This window comes from Amyelois transitella, chromosome 4, assembly GCF_032362555.1.
Source record: "Amyelois transitella isolate CPQ chromosome 4, ilAmyTran1.1, whole genome shotgun sequence".
NCBI classification, from domain to species: domain Eukaryota; kingdom Metazoa; phylum Arthropoda; class Insecta; order Lepidoptera; family Pyralidae; genus Amyelois; species Amyelois transitella.
The window spans coordinates 6,356,082-6,375,912 of NC_083507.1; the positions used below are offsets into that span (position 1 = coordinate 6,356,082).

At 34.3% G+C, this 19,831-nt stretch overlaps 2 protein-coding genes across 2 annotated transcripts; one reads left to right on the forward strand and one right to left on the reverse strand.

Moving 5' to 3' along the window:
• Window positions 1-436: 436 nt before the first annotated feature.
• On the forward strand, window positions 437-7,890 carry LOC106138708 (mitochondrial chaperone BCS1). Its single transcript, XM_060953836.1, has 7 exons — window positions 437-858; window positions 1,872-2,011; window positions 3,422-3,634; window positions 3,902-4,040; window positions 4,395-4,589; window positions 5,876-6,019; window positions 7,165-7,890. The coding sequence occupies exons 1-7, from the start codon at window positions 536-538 to the stop codon at window positions 7,283-7,285; spliced, it is 1,275 nt and encodes a 424-aa protein (XP_060809819.1). The 5' UTR covers window positions 437-535; the 3' UTR covers window positions 7,286-7,890.
• Window positions 7,322-17,357, reverse strand: LOC106138706 (uncharacterized). Its single transcript, XM_013339951.2, has 5 exons — window positions 17,255-17,357; window positions 16,557-16,699; window positions 12,440-12,580; window positions 11,186-11,266; window positions 7,322-10,467 (listed from the first exon to the last, which is right to left on the reverse strand). Exons 2-5 carry the CDS (start codon window positions 16,677-16,679, stop codon window positions 8,089-8,091), a joined length of 2,724 nt encoding a protein of 907 aa, XP_013195405.2. The 5' UTR covers window positions 16,680-16,699; window positions 17,255-17,357; the 3' UTR covers window positions 7,322-8,088.
• Window positions 17,358-19,831: the final 2,474 nt, after the last annotated feature.

A 19,831-nucleotide genomic window follows, 5' to 3' on the forward strand; every position in this document is an offset into this window, starting at 1 on the left:
TTTTTAACAATCAAGTTTGAAAAATGAAGTTTCAGCAACGAATAATGAATAAAATATCAACCGAATGTCGGTAAAATACTATTCATCGACTAATTCCATCTAGAGAATGTTTGATTAAATTAATCATCTAAACTGTTTTAAGAGCAAAGAAAGAATGCACAGATGGCGTTAATGTAATATTATGGAGCTATGATAGTATTCTTTGGCAGTTCGCGTTCCGGGCTCCAAGCCAGAAGACAAAAACGTAATGTCGGAGTGCATTTATTGTATGATTATAAAAATCGATTTTTAATCGAATATTAATTTAAAAAAAAAACACGTATAAAAATCGATTTTTACTTAAAAAAATCGATTTATAATCGATTTTTCCATAATCGATTTTTTTTCACATTCCTAATACGCATCATCTGACTGTCAAATGTCAAAAAATGGGATGGTTGTTGTAATCATTGGTTGTAATGAATGATACAGTGTGATTTTCGGCAAATTTTCAATATTTTCTTATCTTCATTTAATTACAAAACTATAACACAAAATGACTATAGTTGAATATATAGAATCACTATCACAAAATCCATACTTTGGAGCAGGATTTGGTTTATTCGGGTTAGGCGCCGGGGCAGCAATATTACGCAAAGGGTTTCAAACTTCTATACTCTTATTTAGAAGACATTGTATGATAACACTTGAAGTTCCTTGTCGAGACAAATCGTATCAATGGTTACTACAATGGATAACCCAGAAGGGAGCTAAACAAACACAGCACCTTAGCGTAGAAACTTCATTCTTGCAAAAGGATACTGGACAAATAAAAACCAAATATGATTTTATACCTAGTGTAGGACAGCATTTTTTCAGGTAAGTTATAAGAGTTTGCCATAAAACTTAGTTAAGGAAAAACATTTTAGTGCAGATTGAAGACCTAGATTGTTTATAAATTACAATAATTTACTTAGTGGAAACTCTGTGCAACATAAATTATTTGTAATTATATAACTAAGGTGACCATAATACCTATAACTTATTTGAAAGGTGTTGCCTAAAATTATTTTATAAATTTATAAACAAAATTCAACAGATCATAAAGTTAAAAATTAATGGGGCATTACAATCATTTGTGAGTAGCAAGAGGGTATCAAAAAATGCCTGACTGACTGGTATGGGAATAATAGTTGGTTATGACAGAAAAAAATAAAGTATCTGAATTACAATCTGTCCATAGATTGACAAAAAAATTATAAGACAGAGCTGACTGTAAACCTTGTCAAACTTTAAAGCACCAAATTTCGGATGTCTTAAAAAAGGAAATGTTAGCAGTACCCATAGTCATCAAATATGCATGAAAAGAAGCAAGTGGAAAATATCTTTGCCTACCCAATGGGAAACAGGCATGATGGTATTTATGTATTAATAGAATAGATTTATTTTCAAAATTGAAACAAGGAATCACTTATTCAAGTCAACATAACTGAAGTCTAATTATATCTGCTTCCAAAGCGCATGTGTAGAAGAAGCAGCAGAACAAACCACACCAAATTTTACTTGATATCAATTTATGAATTGACATCTTTTAAATCATAGAGGAATGCACATTGTCTACATAAATTTATTGTAAATATTAAATTAATGATTTCAATATCACATACCTAATCAAATATTATGTCAAATAGTGTGGTAGATATATAGGTACATTCTGTACAAATTATGTCAATACCATGTCAAAAATTCAAATAACGTAGGTATAAAGAAATTTAAAAAAAAACTTGTACACATAATCTACAGGTTTCATTCATCAATTTAATAAATGAGGACTTATTATCTCTTATGTACCTATAACAATTATTTTAAAATAAATTGATTTCAAATTTCAGATATGGAGGACATTGGATCAAAGTGGATCGCACCCGCGAGCAGCATACACTGGACTTGCACATGGGGATCCCTTGGGAAACTGTTACTTTAACTTCTTTTGGCCGAAACAAACAACTCTACTATGATATATTGGAAGAAGGTAAGCACACTGATAGTTTTAATACTCAGTTTCCTAAGTACCAACAACATATTTATTTCTTTATCCCTTATAGGGCAGAAATAGAAGATTCAAAGTCCTTGCTTTTTTCTGCAAGTTAAAGGAATGTAACAGGTTGCTAGCCCATTGCCCAAAAGAGAAAGGAAAACGATTATGAACTTGAAATTCTAGTTCTTTAATTTACTTTTATAAATTAAAAAATGTTGTATAAATTACAACTTTAAAAAAGGATGAGGTTATCAATTCAACCATATATTTTATTTTGTACATATACAGACTTGAAAAAAGATACAGTCAACACTAACAATTTTTTTTTTACTATAATGAATTGGCTCTTATTTTCTCCAAATTATCATTTACATACATATGTGGCATATAATTACGTCTAGAGGCAATAATCTTGAAGAGACTGATAGGATATGTTCAGCTGTAGTACAGCTAAATGTTCATCATTGAGCTTCAAATTGTGACAGTTTGCTAGCCCTATGAGAAGAACCACTTAACGCGTAAAACGAAAAATCCCACTATCTCCCGTTCCAGCGGGAATTTCCAAAACTACTTTCTTAGCAGACGTCTCCTGGTTATAATCGTAATTACTGGTTATAAAAATATTGAGCCATAGTGGTAACTATGGCTCAATATTTTTTGAGATTTCGTGATCAATGAGTGAGTGTTTTCCGCTTTTATATATAACTAGCGACCCGCCCCGGCTTCGCACGGGTGCAAAATTCGGAAAAAATTATACATAAAAACCTTCCTCTTGAATCACTCTACCTGTTACAAAAAACCGCATCAAAATCCGTTATGTGTGTCAGAATGGTGGGTGTACCTCACGGATTTTAATATCTGTTGTGGATTAAAAACGTACTTGATGTGTACCTCAGTGTACCTCTCCTAAAAATCTGTGTACCTCCTTCTATGTAAAGATTTTAAATAAAATAGGTACACCCGCCATCCTGACGTCGGGACCGCGGGTGTACTTCTAGTTAGCATATGTAGGTAGGTACCAAATCTACATATACAATTTACTTACCTACATATGCTAACTAGAAGTACACCCGCGGTCCTGACGTCAGGATGGCGGGTGTACCTATTTTATTTAAAATCTTTACATGGAAGGAGGTACACAGATTTTTAGGAGAGGTACACTGAGGTACACATCAAGTACGTTTTTAATCCAAAACAAATATTAAAATCCGTGAGGTACACCCGCCATTCTGACACACATAATCCGTTGCGTAATTTTAAAGATTGAAGCATACAGACAAACAGACTAAAATAGCGGCTTTATTTTATACTATGTAGTGATAGTGAAGTGTATATTATTCTTGGATTCTTTCTCTATAACAACTATTTATTGAAATTGTAAAACTGCTATATTTACATTTTTAGCACGAACTATGGCTTTGAAGCAACATGAAGGTATGACAGTAATGTACACAGCAATGGGGTCTGAGTGGCGACCATTTGGACACCCTCGAAAACGCCGGCCTTTGAAGAGTGTGGTGCTACGTGCTGGTGTGGGAGAACGCATATTAGCGGACTGTCTAGATTTCATCAATAGTCCTCAATGGTACACTGACAGGGGAATACCTTATAGAAGAGGTAGAGTATACTTTATTTTGCTTAATGTATTGATAATTTTTTTTCATCATTAGGTTTTTTTTACATTTTATATTTGAACTAGAATTGGTTCCTTACATTAAAGGTGATATTTAAGCCAATAATGTTATTATATCTGAGGTCAATACAAAGTGAAGAGAGAAATGTCAGACTGGGTCTGTTTTCTGACATAAGTTTTGTTACTATATTACTAGGAGTATAAGAAGAAATAGCTTTTTGTTATAATGTATTATGTTTCTTTATTTTCAGGCTATTTACTGTATGGTCCTCCGGGCTGCGGCAAGTCGTCTTACATAATGGCGTTAGCAGGTGAATTAGAGTACAACATATGCGTTCTCAACCTATCAGAAAGGGGTCTAACAGATGACAGGCTGAATCATCTTCTCAGGCAATCATTCATTTCAATATTACTTTTTGATAAATATTCCTGGCTCAACTGAAAACAAGATATGAATGTAAAATCTGTACTGTATAATTCCATTAAACAAAGTCAAGTCCAAGAGTCGCCTAAAGTTTCGGTTTTTATTTTCTAATTTCTATGAAATTATGCCAGAATTGAGAGATCACATGCATAATTGGATTGGTAATATATATTTAATGAATAAAAAAACTCCGGTAAAAGATTTTTCTTAAAATTACCCCATGAATTCAAGAATTGGTGTCGTTTCAAGGGACTGTTTTTATAAGGAAGAACATCGACATGTCACGGAGAAGGTATGAAAAACCTTTGTTTTTGTTTCAGTGTTGCACCTCAGCAATCCATTATATTATTGGAGGACATAGACGCGGCATTCGTTTCAAGAGAGGATACCGCCAAACAAAAGGCTGCTTTCGAGGGCCTCAACAGGGTCACTTTTAGCGGACTCTTAAATTGCTTAGACGGTGTAGCATCTACAGAGGCACGAATTGTTTTCATGACCACAAATTATTTAGAAAGGTAGGTAATTTTTATTGAAAAAAGACCATAACCTACGTCTAATCTAAGGTAGATTAGACGTTGGTTATGGTCTTTTGAAACAGGCGCCATTTTATATATATTTGTTTATGTATGAAAAGCTTCTTGAAGAGGTGATGGACTATGAAGCCATTAAGAATGTTTAATCTCAGTAGTAGAACACGACAATAGGTATGTATATGTAGAAATTCGTATAATATTAAATCTAATTTCTGTGATAACAGCCTTAGAAAATTGAGTTTTGTTTGTTTGTTTGTTTGTAACTCTTTATTGCACATAAAAATAAATATAACAAAAATAAAACAGTCATTGGATATAGAAGAATATGTACAATGGCGGACTTATCCCAATCGGGATTTCTTCCAGTCAACCAAAATAAAAAGGAAAATTCATAATCAAAAGGCAGCGCAGATTAAAAGCATTGAGGATGCGTTAATTACAAACTAATTAATGATAAATATACATAAATAAAATATATATAAACTTACATAAATATAAGTACACTCAAATGTTAGATGCATCAGAATACAGTCTTTTGATTAGTGTTTTAAAAGAACTAAGGTTAAGGGCAGATCTCGTATCTTGGGGAAGATCATTCCAAAGTTGAGCAGAACGTACACTAAAAGATAAGCCATAAGTTCGAGAGGAATAAGGAGGAATAAGTAATTTGGGATTGTTATGAGACCGCAAACGACTATCCGTCTCACGGAACGAGAAATTTTCATGAAGATAGTGGGGAAATGAAGGATTAAAAAGGACATTAAACAAGAGAGATAGTGTGTGAACATTACGTCTAAGGCGAATTGGGAGCCAATTTAATTGGCAAAGAAACTCTGAAACATGATCGAACTTGCGAAGACCGAAAACAAAGCGAATGCCCTGGTTTTGTAAACGCTCTAACTTGTCAAGCAATTCCCCAGTAATGTTCAAACAAGCAACATCTGAATAATCTAGAAGAGGAAAGAGAAGCGACTGGACAAGCACAGCTTTAGTGACGACGGGTAAAAATTTTTGCATTCGACGAAGTGAATGTAACGACACATAGATACATTTTACGGCTGATATCATTAATATAGGGAATCCACGAGAGAGTCTGGTCAATGATGATACCCAGATTAGTAGATTAGTTTTATTATTTAATTTCTCCACAAAATTATATCACGGTTAAGTGGTAGATATTAAATAATGAAATATATTTTATAAAAGCTAAAAATACATACGCAAATACTTGTGGAAACAACCTTGTTAAATTTGTTTTTAATACATAGGTTAGATCCAGCATTGATTCGCCCAGGACGTGTTGACATGAAGGAATATGTGGGATATTGTGATCAAGAACAAATAGAACTCATGTTCTTAAGATTTTACAAAGGAGAAAAAGCAGCAGATCATGCTAGAACATTTGCTAGAAGGTAAATTTAATCTTACTCTACTTTGTAATCAAACAACGTTTTACCGAGGGTATGAAATGTACAGTCAAAAAATAATTAAGTAATATACAGATCTACTTATAGTGCATTAATTGACGATTAATTGAATTGAAGAATTTGACGACCTCTGTGTCGCAGCGGTAATACGCTTGTCTGTGACATCGGAGGTCCCGGGTTCGAATCCCGGCCAGGGCATGATGAGAAAAGAACTTTTTCTGATTGACCTGGGTCTTGGATGTTTATCTATATATGTATTTATTATAAAATATAGTATCGTTGAGTTAGTATCTCGTAACACAACTCTCAAAGAACTTACTTCGAGGCTAACTCAATCAGTGAAATCTGTCCCGTATATATTTATTTATTCACTGGTACTATTTACTACTTGTTTATAGTAGGTAGTATCTGATATTTTTTATTGAATTTTCGGCTCTGGGTACTTGTTTATCATTGACTGTACTTAATCGAATAAAGAAGATAATGATATTGTAATAATATCCTTGATGCATTCGATCAATAAACGTCCAGACATAGGTCAGGTCACATCTGAGAAAAAAAAATCATTTTCCATCGTAAGCTGAACAAGAATCCAGAGCATCGGGTATTGTACAGTCAACCGCATATCTAATTACTCAAATTTAAAGCAAACTAGCCTTTATTACCACGCCATAAGAGGATTCTATGCAGGCTAAATTAATATACGGTTAACCGTACCAGCATTGTCGTTCGTGCCAACTGGTTTGAGGTCAAGTTTTTGGATCACTAACTCAATTGCTTCTCTGGAGGAACCTGGGACTTGCCTCTAACCACAATTAACTTGACTATTGGGTAAGTCAGATTTTTACACAGCGATTCCCTTTGCCCTCCTCAACCTTGAGGAACTTAACCCATATCATATCATAGTAAAAACTGCACTAGATGAATGTGTCTATCCCCTTAGTCGCCTTGATACGACACCCATGGCAAGAGATTGATTTATTTTTTTTATTTTAAGAATGTGTATTCTGAAGTGCCAGGAACCATATGGTCTACTTATATGTATCAGATATATAAATGACCATTAAAACCAAGACGAGCCAAGCGAACGCAAGGGCTTCACATTACTTATAATATTGAAATTATTGCAGCGTTCTTCAAAGCAAGAAGGAGGTCAGTCCAGCCCAAATACAAGGCTATTTTATGTTCCACAAGCATTCGCCTCCAGAAGCAGTCTTAGCGGACGTAGAAACAATATGGACTTTAGGTTGATGTACATTGTAAATTAATAAATTATTTAAAACAAAATTGTGTTTCTGAAACATACTATATTTAAATAGACAATATTCCTATAATAACTGAAAAGTTAACAATTTTAGTCAATACTAAAAATACCATACATAGGGTTTTATCCAAGTATATTTTTTTCGGACATACATTAAAAACTTAATCTCTTAACATGATAATAAAATGTAACAAAGGCTCATTACCGGGCTGCACCCTATCTATAATTATATTAAAGTTATACAAATAAAACGCTACATTCAAAGTTCTTCACAATTTGCCAGCCACAGTACAAGTTAACAAGAGGTAAAAAAATATTTACACATATTTCAAACAATAAAAAGTACGATTAATTGATATATACTTGTAAATTGTTTTCGTATACCTACTCCATACACTTGTATCCAGAAATTGATAGCGTTGTACTTGCATTATCTCTTTATTGTTAAAGATATTTAAATACTTACATACATATATTACGTTATTCTACCGTACGCGGTAGACAAGGCGAACAGTTTCAAAAGACTGAAAGACCACGTTCAACTGGATGATGACAGGTTGCTAGCCCAAAGAATGAATATTTTTTAAGAAAATAGGTACTCTAAAAAGAATCCTAAATTTATTAGCCTTGATTACAAAGAGATTTGATGTCACAGTTTGATGAGCATAAATTTACAAATAATATACCTAAATTCTTAAGTCTTTGTAGACAATCAGTAAGTATTATCTACCAAAAAGACAAGTTAACAGACATTTGTGATAGTTTTCTTTACACTGTGCAACCTGAGCTTTTAATCTATTTTTTTCATTTGAATACATTTGATAAGAAATATAAATTTTGTAGTGTTGTTGTGTACCTCTGGGCCCATTCTAAATGCACTTTGATGAATTTTGTTACCTACATCACCTTGAAATATTTTTATTATCTCCCACTGCCAGTTGGCAGAAATTTTTTGCATATCTATTTCTATATCGTTACTATCTTTAATACCTATATAAAATCTGTTTGTATTACAATGTAATGACAAGCACAAAATAATAGGTTTTACAGCTTCTTGCTTAAATAGTACCTTAAATTTTATCAGACAGTGAAATTCATTTTTGCCCATGTATTCCAACAAATGAATGTTAGGAATACCTAATAAATGTATGTTATGAATACCCAATAAAGTTTTCACATATTTAAACGGGGAATCAGTCTTGGTGTTTGGTAATTCAACAGTATGTAGTATAATGCTCTCAGAATTATTTTTCTGTTCTGGTAACGTGTTGTTTACAACTGGATCAGGAGTTGGAATTATTGCTACATTCTGAGAATTTTGATATGCCATATGTGGAATAATATTAACCATATTCGGCAAACGTTCTTCAAAATTGTTTATATTATTTTGATTTAGTAGTAGACTATTTGGTATTGATGCATTCTCAGGCATTAATTCTGATACAGGTTTAACTTTTATTCTTGGTATAGATGAAGAAGGTTTCTTATTTAAATTAGTGGCTTCATCATTCAAGAATATAGAGCTACCTAAGCCTTCATTCGCAAATTGATTATAGTCTAAAGCTAATGATGTCGTAGAAGTAATTATTGGCATACCAGTTAAATCGTTATCGGCTTCAGCATTATTTAGGTCAGTGAACAGCAAAGATTCATTATCCTTCATTTCAGTTAAAAGTTGTTTTGTCAAATCACTGTCTGAAACACTTTTATTTGATTTGATTTCATAGTTAATCACTTTTTTAGGCAGTTGTTTTGGATTTGCCACTGGATTTTTATTGAGAAGTTTACCACTTGAACTTGTATCTTCATACTTGTAGAGACAAGCTTGATCAGAAAGTGTATGCCGAGAAGCAGTTTGGTCATGGGAAATAATACCCAAGGTATCGTGTGAAGCTTTAATATTATATGTTCCTAGATGAGTACCATTGTCATTGGAATTATTTTTTCTTGACACAATGTCATCCCGATCATTGCTAAATTGTAAAATGTTTCCCAGATCTCTGATTGGTTCGTTAGATGATATCGATTTTTCATCACTTAAAATGTTATGAGTTACGGGAACATCCGTCCACCCTAAATCATTGTCTTCGGGTTTCTGATGATCCGATCTCAAAGTAGTCATACTTATTCTAAGAGGAGGACCACTTAAAGAATGACACGTTTTTGGTGACCATATTACTTCCAGATTTCTATATTCTAAAAATCTTAGCAAACCTGTACAATTTAAACCTTGTCTGTTGATTATCTTTCGTCCCAAATTTAATACTTTATGCATGAGTTGAGATTCAATATTAGCATAGTTTGGCCTTTTGTTTTTTTCCAATGTCATATGTCTAATATATTTACCGTGGCAAACATCTATTACATTACGGATCAATTTATTTTCATTTTCCTCGTAAAAAAAGTTATCAGTTACATTATTCGCCGAAATAGTTTCAGCTTCAGACTCCGAATCTAAGTTAATGCATTCAGTAATAACTTCATCTTTCTTGCCCTTGTGTGACCGGGAGTTTAAGTGATCTTCATCATCAGAGGACGTACTTTTTTCATTATCATCTTTTTTTTCTATAACTACTGTATCGCTAGAAAGTAAACGGCGTCTTTTCTTAGTTTTCTTCCTTGATACGGAATATTCTGCATCATCTGAAGAGTCAGATAATCCATTTATGTCAGATTTTGCCTGGATACCATTTGAGATTACATTTTTACCCTTTAAAGTATACAATATATAATATTTACTATTTCTTTCATGCGTTATTACCTTTTCTTTACTTAAAACAACAGTATTGTTTACACCAGTAAAATTAGGTTTTTTATCAAATTTTTCCATTCTAACAGAGCACAATGAATTCAAAATAGATTTATATTTCTTAAATTGTTCAGAGTGAATATTTGAATAATGTTTCAATAAAAAATTTCTTTTTACATATGACTTGTTGCAAATTCTACAAGAAAAATATATATTGTAATCATTATAATTCCATTGACGTTTATTATCGTACTTTTTCTTCTTAATTATTAAAGGTTTTACTTTTGCCCCATCACTGTTATCCCTTTCTGATGGAGCAGAAGATGTAGAGTCAATTCTTTTTGTCTTTGCTGACGATTTGGAAGTCCTTGGTTTTTCTTCTTCCCATTCATTCGTTGTTCTTGAGTCTACGTTTTCGACCTGCAAACACATAGATGATTATGAATAATGCTGTCAGTGTAGGTACATTTTCGCCCAATTTCATAGATTTTAAAAGCGCTGCCAATGTCAATGGGTGATTTATTACCATTATATTTTAAAGAAGAATAAAACATTAAAATCTTTGCCTTTATACACAATATATTATTATTAGAATCGATGAATTTGCCATTTACCTCGGGGCGATGTTCTTACCCCGGGAAATTCTGCTATATATATTATTATATGCTCTATTTAGTATGAGGCAATAAGCCTTTTGTTTGGTCCTGTAAATATGCCACTAAGACTTCGAGACTCCTCTGGACTATTTTTTGGGAGCTACGTAAAATATTTTGTGAATAAAGCTCACACTATTGACACGTTATAACTTACAAGACAACATAAAATGTGTTTTTAGTGGAATTCAGGACCAAAGTGTAAGAAAATAGTACAAATAGACCATATGTAGGTATGTACTTTTAGAAACGTTAGCAGTGTTAAACATATGCATTAAGTACTTACTTTCTTAAAAAAAAAATATCGTAACAGCAACAACCATTTCATTGATTCCAATGTTTTGTATACCTACATGTATTTTGGCTGTTAATTCAAAACTTAAAAATCACCCGTCATATAAAAATAGCCGCTTAGTTTAGTCAGTAGAAACAGACCAAAAATGAATTAAACAAGTAAATACCTAAAAAAATAAAGAAAAACTCACCGGCACAGTATCAGCTTGTTTCTCTGCTGAAACCGCTTGGGATTGAAATGTAGCCGATGCCGCAATTTTATGCAAAACATCCTGAAATCAGATACGTTCAAATAAATATAGGTATGTATAAAAATGCTTTTCAATACATAACTAAAAGTATTAGTAAAATAACTTTTAGTTGGCCTATAAACTTGAGTTTCCTCTTGTTGGCGATGGGCTAGCAACCTTGACTTTATGATGGAATTGAGATTGAAGTTGATATTCAAATAATGTCACTATTTGAAACTCAATTTGAATCTCAACACACCATACAGCTGAACGTGGGCTTTCAGTCTTTTCAAGGCTGTTGCCTCTGTCTACGTCGCAAGGGATATAGACATGACTATAAGTCGTAAGTAAATAGGGTTGGTCGGATTTTTAATTTTCGTCTTTGGTGAATAGTCCCGCAAGTTTTTGGCATTCATAATAATTATTACCAGTAAAATAGAAATTCTTAAAATCATTTTCATCTTAAGTAGGTAGGTACTATTATAAGTCTGTTTTGGTTGTTGACGTTACCTTATGCTATGCTTATATTAAGTATTTTGTGCTGTTTGGTTCCCGGTATTTTAGAATAGTACCACTCCATGTCTTTGCCATGGATGTCGTAAAAGGCGGCTAAGGGAAAAGCTAACAAACTTGGGATTCTTCTTGCGATAGGCTAACAACCTATCATATTTAAATCTCAATTCCATCTTAAGCCAAACAGCTTAATGTGGCCGTGTTTCCACGTGACCCCACAAAACATGATTATATGTAGGTATGTTTGTATTTTAGGCCCTAAATTGCTTTTTAAATCAATACTAAAAGAAATCTATAAGTAGGTAAGTTTAGGGTACTCAACCATTTTTTTAACTGATCTATGTCTCACCGATTATATATTAATGTTTATAAAATATATCTTTACACCTAATCGTAAATTTACACCAGTATTCAAACTATCCCTTGTGGGGTAGACAGAGCCAACAGTCTTGAAAAGACTGATCGGCCACGTTCAGCTATTTGGCTTAATGACAGAATTGAGATTCATATAGTGACAGGTTGCAAGCCCATCGCCTAAAAAAAATAATCCCACGTTTGTAAGCCTATCCCTTAGTCGCCTATACAAAGGATATAGACGTGACGATATGTACATATGTATTCAAAATATCATTTATAATAAAAAAAGAGAAAATAAAAATAAAACTTGTAATTAGGTAACTAGGTACATACTTAGTTACTTACAGATTTTACATTTTTATTTTGTACACTGTTGATCAGAAGTTGTTGTTTCGCCACATAAGCCGTCTTGACTGTAAAATATTCAGTCAATTTTGATTCACATTTTTTACATATCAGCTGAGGTAGGCCATCAAACGGAGCAACCTGAAATTAAAACAGAACTTAGGAGTGGACAGGATAATAACATAATAAGGTGCCTTCTTAGGCACCTAGTTAGTTCTTAGGAAACCTGCGACGCCGACAATGCGGTGCTCTGTTCAATGATATAAGGTGGGACTCGTTGATTGTAATTAAACAGGACAAGTACTCATCTCCCTTGGGATTCTTTTTTAGGCGATGGGCTAGCAACCTGTCACTATTTGAATCTCAATTCTATCATTAAGCCAAATAGCTGAACGTGGCCATTCGGTCCTTTCAGGACTGTTGGCTCTGTCTACCCCACAAGGGATATAGACGTGAACATATGTATGTATGTAAGTACTCATCTGTTCGTTTATTCGGCTAGTTCCTACTAGTTCAACTGGTCAGTTCAATCGTTGAACTAGTGAGACTTTATGTATTGAATGAAAAAAATTTTTTTTGTATATATTTTTAATAGAAACTGAATACACATTTGTAACGGGTTAATCAAATAGCTACTTAGTAGTTGAAATTACAATAAATCTCCGGCCAAGCGACGTGATGAGAATTTTAGATTACGAGCGATGCGGATCATTCAAGATTAGGTAGTAGGTATTAACGACTATTATGTATTTTATTCACTTTTCACCAAACGTTGATTGTCACATTCACATTCCGAAACAGTGTCTACTTGTCCGCTCTCTACGACAACGAAAGAGTGCGATTTTAACCAAAAAGGAATTTCGAATACAACCTCTGCCAGCATGGATGGCAGAGCAGTTGGCGAAACCAACAGTGGCGTAACTATACCATTCGTGGCCCGTGGCAAATTCATCGGATGGGCCCCTCCTCCCAGTTTAAAGAAGCTGAACCAACAATAATAATAATATTTTTTATTTTATAATACTTATTTATACACTTTTACTTGTAAGAGTACAATAATAAATCACTACGTTAAGTAGGTACATACAAACTTTATAATTATACTTAGGTATTTGATTTTATAATAATTCACTTTAAATTGAAAGTAGGTACCTATTTTGAAGTACAGTCAGCATCTAATTGATATGGGCACATAGAGTAGTCAAAATGATTTGAAAAAAAAAAGTACACTAAAGCAAAGCACAAAAAACCAACATATAAGTATGTTAATTATTAAAATTCCTTTCTTCGAACTTTCTGTTCAGCAAAGGTGGTAATGACATCATCAAAGTTCAAATATCGGGCCATAGAATTTTCAATAGACAGAATAGCCAAGTTGCTTAACCTGTCTTGTCCCATAGAATTTCTTAAATAAGTTTTTATCAATTTCAATTTTGAAAACGATCGCTCGGCACTAGCCGTAGTCACAGGAATGGTGAGAAATAATAGAAATGCAGTGCATACTTCAGGAAAGGATGAAGATATAAAATGATTTTTGATTATTTATAAGTCAGCAAGTTCTCTTATAAAAGATGATGTTTCTATTTCGTGTATAAAAGAGGATCGAAAACTGAGTATTTCCTTGGAAAACGAGATGGATATATCTTCTTTATATAGATGGACAAATGCTAAAGCCTTTTCCAATAAATCAGTATCGTCCAAAGTGGCAGTTTTGCAAAGTGGCAGGTTGCAAGACATTGAAATTGGAAACAATTTCATTCATTCCAAGAAAACGCAATCTCAATTGACTAATGATTATGTCTAATATACGATAGAATACGTTCACTTTAAACAAGCTTTCAGGATCTTGGAGACGTTTATCCTCAAAAATTTCATCAAAATGACGTTTCACTTTTCTCTGACGAGTTTTTGTAAATTTAGGGTTTATAGACCATTTCACTGCAATATTATTTGCTTCCGTTTTTAAATCTTCAAATTCATGTCGATACTTTTCAAGTTGTTCTAGACAGACTTGCAAACGGTTTGAAGCATTTGAAAGATCGATGGCTTTAGACTGAAGTGCTTTAGAAGCCGCGTCTATAGTTTGTAAGATTTTGCAATGATTGTATATTGGCATTGCGAGTCGAGAGTAAGCCTGCAGGGCAGTCGTCCATACTTCAATTGGGCCATCTCGTTTTTATAAGCGCGGTTGACCGAAACTTACAGCGGGAATTCCCCGAACATCGCAGTAATACCAACACGCGTGGCTTACTAAACATGTATGATAAATAAGAAATGTTGGGAGTTGGGATTCTCCTCTGAACGGGGGCCCCTTCCGGCTGGGGGCCCGTGGCATTTTGCCGACTTGCCACCCTGTAGTTACGCCACTGGAAACCAACAATGATTAAGAACGTGCAACAATTCAATTAACACAATAAAGAATTTAATTGAATAGCAATCTTACTTCTGACTAGGTACCGTTATACATATAGGTAGGCAGGTATACCTAGGTACTTAGTAACTCTGTCTATATTTTACGATTTCACGCCTAAACTGCTGAACCGATTTGGATAAAATTATGTACCTATGTATGGTAAAGTAGAGTAAGTATAGAGATGGTTTTAGACCTGGGAAAAGAGGTACTTTATACCGCGGGGAAATATAGCATTCCCATGGGATAATTACTTTTCCATATAAAATATCTAATGTGAACGAGGTCACGGGTACGTAGTTATAATAATAAACGCGAAAGTAAATCTGATTGTTTGTTTTTAACTTTATAGGGTGGAGGCACCTAATATCGGCCTTTCGAGAAAATTTAACAATTATAATAATAGGTGTGGTTTTTATGCGAAAATTTGCTCTTATATATGCACAAGAGTGCATAATCGTCACATTTGTGCGTACCTATATCTCAAAAAGTAAACATTCGATTCGCAATAGAGCGCGGATACACTTTGTTCTCGTTTGCTATTATTTTGTTGATAAGTAGGTATTTGTATCGAGTGAAACAAATCTAAGCTTTTTGTTTTATTTATTTCTGTAAAAAAGAAATCCTTTGATTTCTTCTCTCTTCCATCATTTAAAAAGCATACCTATTTATACATTTTAATTTTTTTTATGATTAATCGCGAGAACGAGGTTAGGAATCTGAATTATTGATAAATCTCAATAGATATCGACCGAGCTATGTAGGTATATTGGGAAAATGTATAAAAGGAAGATAAACATTTTTGCAAATTTTAACTTTAGCGATAATATTTATAAACTTAAAAATGAAATAACAGCCTTTTATGACTTCTAGATCCTAAAATCAGCCATCTAAATAGTATTTTATCAGCTGATATAAAGAAAATCGATGTGTAATAATAACGGCCAAAGGCCATCCCAACATTACAAAAAAATATGGACCGTATGAGCAAATACTTAAGTATTATTTTTTAATAACAGAAATACAGGTCAGAAATACCGACGGGAGCGAAGCCTCGCGCAAAAGCTTGTTGACGATAAAAATCATCTCCTACTGACTGACTGATATTATAATTAAAAAAATTGTGTTTTGGATTATTGTTTGTAACGAATAAACAAAAACTACTGGACTGGTTTTGACGAAAAGAAATAGTCCTTCAAGAATGACAAAAGCTACGTTTATTCTGGATATACGGAAGCAAAGCTCCGCGCAAAATCTTATATTGAATATGTTACGAATAGGTAGGTATGTATTGTATTTTCTGATTCAAATAAAAACTAGTAAACCGATTTCGATAAAATTTTGCCAAGAAAAAGTTAGGTAGTACATGAACAGTTTTCTTACAAAAATTTTCACTTACAGAAGTAATGTAGGTACTTAGGTTATTTTATTTAGGGAATTCTTGGTAAAGTGTTTATTTTCGAATTTTTACTGAATTCACCTGTACAAAAGGTATGTCGATACCAGCGTTATAGGCGGCAGATAGGTACCTACCTACTTATCAAGGTGCAAAATGCCGATAAAAGAGGAAATTGTCAAAACGTTATTGCAGAAAAGCCAAAGCTATTTACAAGCGTTGGTTGACATAGCCGATAATTAGTGCCAGCAACCTACTTCTAACAAATACTCCTCTTTTAGTTCAGAGGTTAATAATAGTAGAATACTTACGTCGATACCGTAGGAATACTTAATCTGATGTTGGATGTTAGGAATTATTTGATAAATTCCCTTATCTTCTAAGCACAAACGACAAGTTACAAAAAGTTTCAGGTCGACTTCAACTTTCTCCATTTTGTGCTTCTGTTGATACTCTGAAAACATAAATTGTGTATAGGTACTTCATAAGTAGTTAAGAAGAGTACCTACCTACCTACTCCAAAACTTTATGATTTTAATAACCTATGACAATATAAATTATTCATACCTACCTACGTACCTACTAATACGGGACAAACAAATATAGCCCTCAACTGACCCAGGTAGTATTAAAGTTTTCTATTACCTACTTACAAAATAATATAAACATCAAAAACTCAAGCTTAAAAGGTACCTAAATGAAAATAGTAATATTGTAGCTGCTTATATAATAACTTTGTACTATAATCTATTTATTCTTTGTTCCTACAAGTTTTACCAGTTGCCAAATGGTAGACACCTCTCTTGAAATCTTAAAAATCCCGCCAAACAATGATGTCCCTATTCGTTTTCGTTCCTTCATCCATAGCAAAATGGCGAACGCAGACTTGACTGTCTCATATGTCTGCACGATTTCTAACTTATTAGCAACCAAGAAAGTCATAATTACCCATTCGGTAAGTAATAATATATATTCTCACTGGCATCAAAAATACTATTGTGATATTTACCTCTATATTCATCACTTTAGGCCAATCTTTTTATAACATAACCAAAAATACTTAACACCTTTACCACCAAGTCACAGTCACACACTACAGCTGCAAAATAAATTTAAGTATAAAGCATGCTCGCTGATTTACACATAAGCGTATTGTCATTTAAAGCAACGCCATCTATGGAGATAAGTTCAAACTATTTAATATTTTAGACATATCAACATCGCCATCTCTTATTAAGTAGCCAGAACTAATACCAGTCAACTTTTATCAATAACAGTATATCTTTACAAAACAAATATAAATTATCTAACAGTTAACTTGATACAGTGTACAAAAAAAAAAAACATTTTGTCTAAAACAATTTTTTTTTTAAATTTCAAGTTTACACTTTACACACGTTTACTTTTTTTTGTATTATGAACGAGATACCAGGAGACATTTTGTTTTTGGATTTCAAGCTGATCTTACTTGTAATAAGGCCGTTATTTAATGTTATCATCTGGTTTTATTTGGCGGTAGGTTAAGCCATTATGTGCCGTTGAATATTATATTGCTCAGGCGACTTACAATGTGTTAGTACTGTACATTCTGATTAAGTTGCACTCTTTCGATCTTATCGTAAGGTATCGAATGCACCAAATGCGTTGTAATTAGATTAGGCTATTAAAGTGCTAAAATAACCAAAAAAGATGTATTACATTTCCTCCATTTTGTTGCTTATTTCACTGATATGCTTGAGCGTCTGTGGCCATCGGCTGGCACATTCATTTTATTAGATGGGAAACGGGGCGCCGATAAGGACAGTTCGGCTCTCCCCTGCCAATAAGGCCCTGCTTCGGCGACCACAGCAAGAGGTACCCATCCGAATATGCAAGATCTACATAACAGTGTCGGAGTCGGCAGTCGGAGCCTGCACCTTAGCTAGCACAAATGGAGGCGTACAAGGAGAGGGCGAGGTGGCGGTTCACCTCTAGAAGGGAATTGGAAGGAAGAGGAAGGGAGACTCGGAAACTTGCCTTTGCTTAAATGCGAGAGTGGTGGATGAGCGTCCTGGAAAACTTTGAATTCGGAGTTCGCACAGTCAGGGCGCTCCTTCCAGCCTAGGATGATTGGCTGGACCGCTGCTACTACCACGTGTATCGGGGAAGGCGAGGTCAGCCATTAGTGTGTGGAGCTAGATAAGGCAACACACTCTAGCAGACTGTGGTTAACACATTGAAAAACCGGCCACGTGCATATCGGACTAAGTGCAAGGCAAGTATTTGATTGTGTTACCCATGCCCACTTCAACGAAACTTTATATTCTCCTTATGGTGTGCTTTAGATAGCTTTTGTCTGAAAATTCGTACGCATAATGACCCGTTTTTTCAATCCCGTGGAAATTTCAGGAAATTCTTAAGATAGAATACCCTTTATTGCACATAAAATTGTAAAAATAAATTTATCCTGAACGGTATGGTAACATACATAAGGCGGCCTCATCGCATTATACAATCTCTTCCAAGCAACCACAAGAAAATTTAGCGAGAGAGAATTTAGTGCGAAGGAGTAGGGAATATTTAAAAAATAGCTACATACTAATAAAAGACGTACATAAGTTTACAAGATGTGGTTATAAAACATACAGGGTGACTTTCCCTGTATACAAGGGTCAAACTGAAAGTTTTTAGAAAATCAAAAAACTGAGCATCCGACGGAACCATTGGGAGAAGCACCTTGCCCACTCTTCCTTAGGTGTCTCTTCAATGGCCCTTTCCAACGCAGTGACTGCTTCCTCAGCGTTCACAAAACGTTTACCGCGAAGTTTTTCTTTTATTTTGGGGAATAAATAGAAATCACAAGGTGCAAGGTCGGGGCTGTATGGCGGGTGACCCAGTAATTCCACATTTGATGTCTCTAAAAAGTCAATTATTCGCCTGGCGGTGTGCGCCGAGGCGTTATCGTGATGAAGGAATATTCTGCTGCGAGGTCGTTTCTCCCGAACTTTTTCAAAGACAAATGGCAAACAAATTTTGGTGTACCACTCTGCATTAACTGTTTTTTGATTCTCTAAAACAATTGTTGCGTAATGCCTGTCCTTCCGAAGAACGAAGCCACCATCTTTTTTCCCACACTTCGACCTCTCTTCACTTTTGTGGGCAACTCCTCGAACGGAAACACCCACTGGGCCGACTGCCTTTTAGTTTCTGGATCATAACAATAAATCCAGCTTTCGACACTCATAAGTATGTCGAATACGGCATTTGAGTCACCTCGGTTAAATTTTTCAATCATATCACGGCACCAATTAACACGACGGGAGTTTTTGAGCCTCAGTCAAATTATGGGGTATCCACCGGGCGCAAAGCTCTAAATGTTCATGGAGGATTTTATGGATTTGGCTCATACCAATGCCTAGACTTGTCCGAATCTGCTGATAGGTAACTCTTTTGTCAGCCTCTATCATACGCCGCACAACACTGATGATTCCTTCAGTCGTCGCCGTAGAAGGCCGTCCCTCACGCAGATCATCGGTGAGATTAGACCGACCACGCTTAAATTCATTGAACCAGTTGTAAACAGTGGCACTAGATGGGGCTTCATTAT

Excerpts from the sequence above, each read along its gene's own strand:
- LOC106138708 (XM_060953836.1), top strand. The coding sequence starts at position 536 with ATGACTATAGTTGAATATATAGAATCACTATCACAAAATCCATACTTT. Across the intron at positions 2,012-3,421 it reads CTATGATATATTGGAAGAAG|CACGAACTATGGCTTTGAAG; the intron begins GTAAGCACACTG and ends TTACATTTTTAG. Across the intron at positions 6,020-7,164 it reads GCTAGAACATTTGCTAGAAG|CGTTCTTCAAAGCAAGAAGG; the intron begins GTAAATTTAATC and ends AAATTATTGCAG.
- LOC106138706 (XM_013339951.2), bottom strand. The coding sequence starts at position 16,679 with ATGGAGAAAGTTGAAGTCGACCTGAAACTTTTTGTAACTTGTCGTTTG. Across the intron at positions 11,267-12,439 it reads AAAATAAAAATGTAAAATCT|GATGTTTTGCATAAAATTGC; the intron begins GTAAGTAACTAA and ends ATCTGATTTCAG. Across the intron at positions 10,468-11,185 it reads AACAAGCTGATACTGTGCCG|GTCGAAAACGTAGACTCAAG; the intron begins GTGAGTTTTTCT and ends ATGTGTTTGCAG.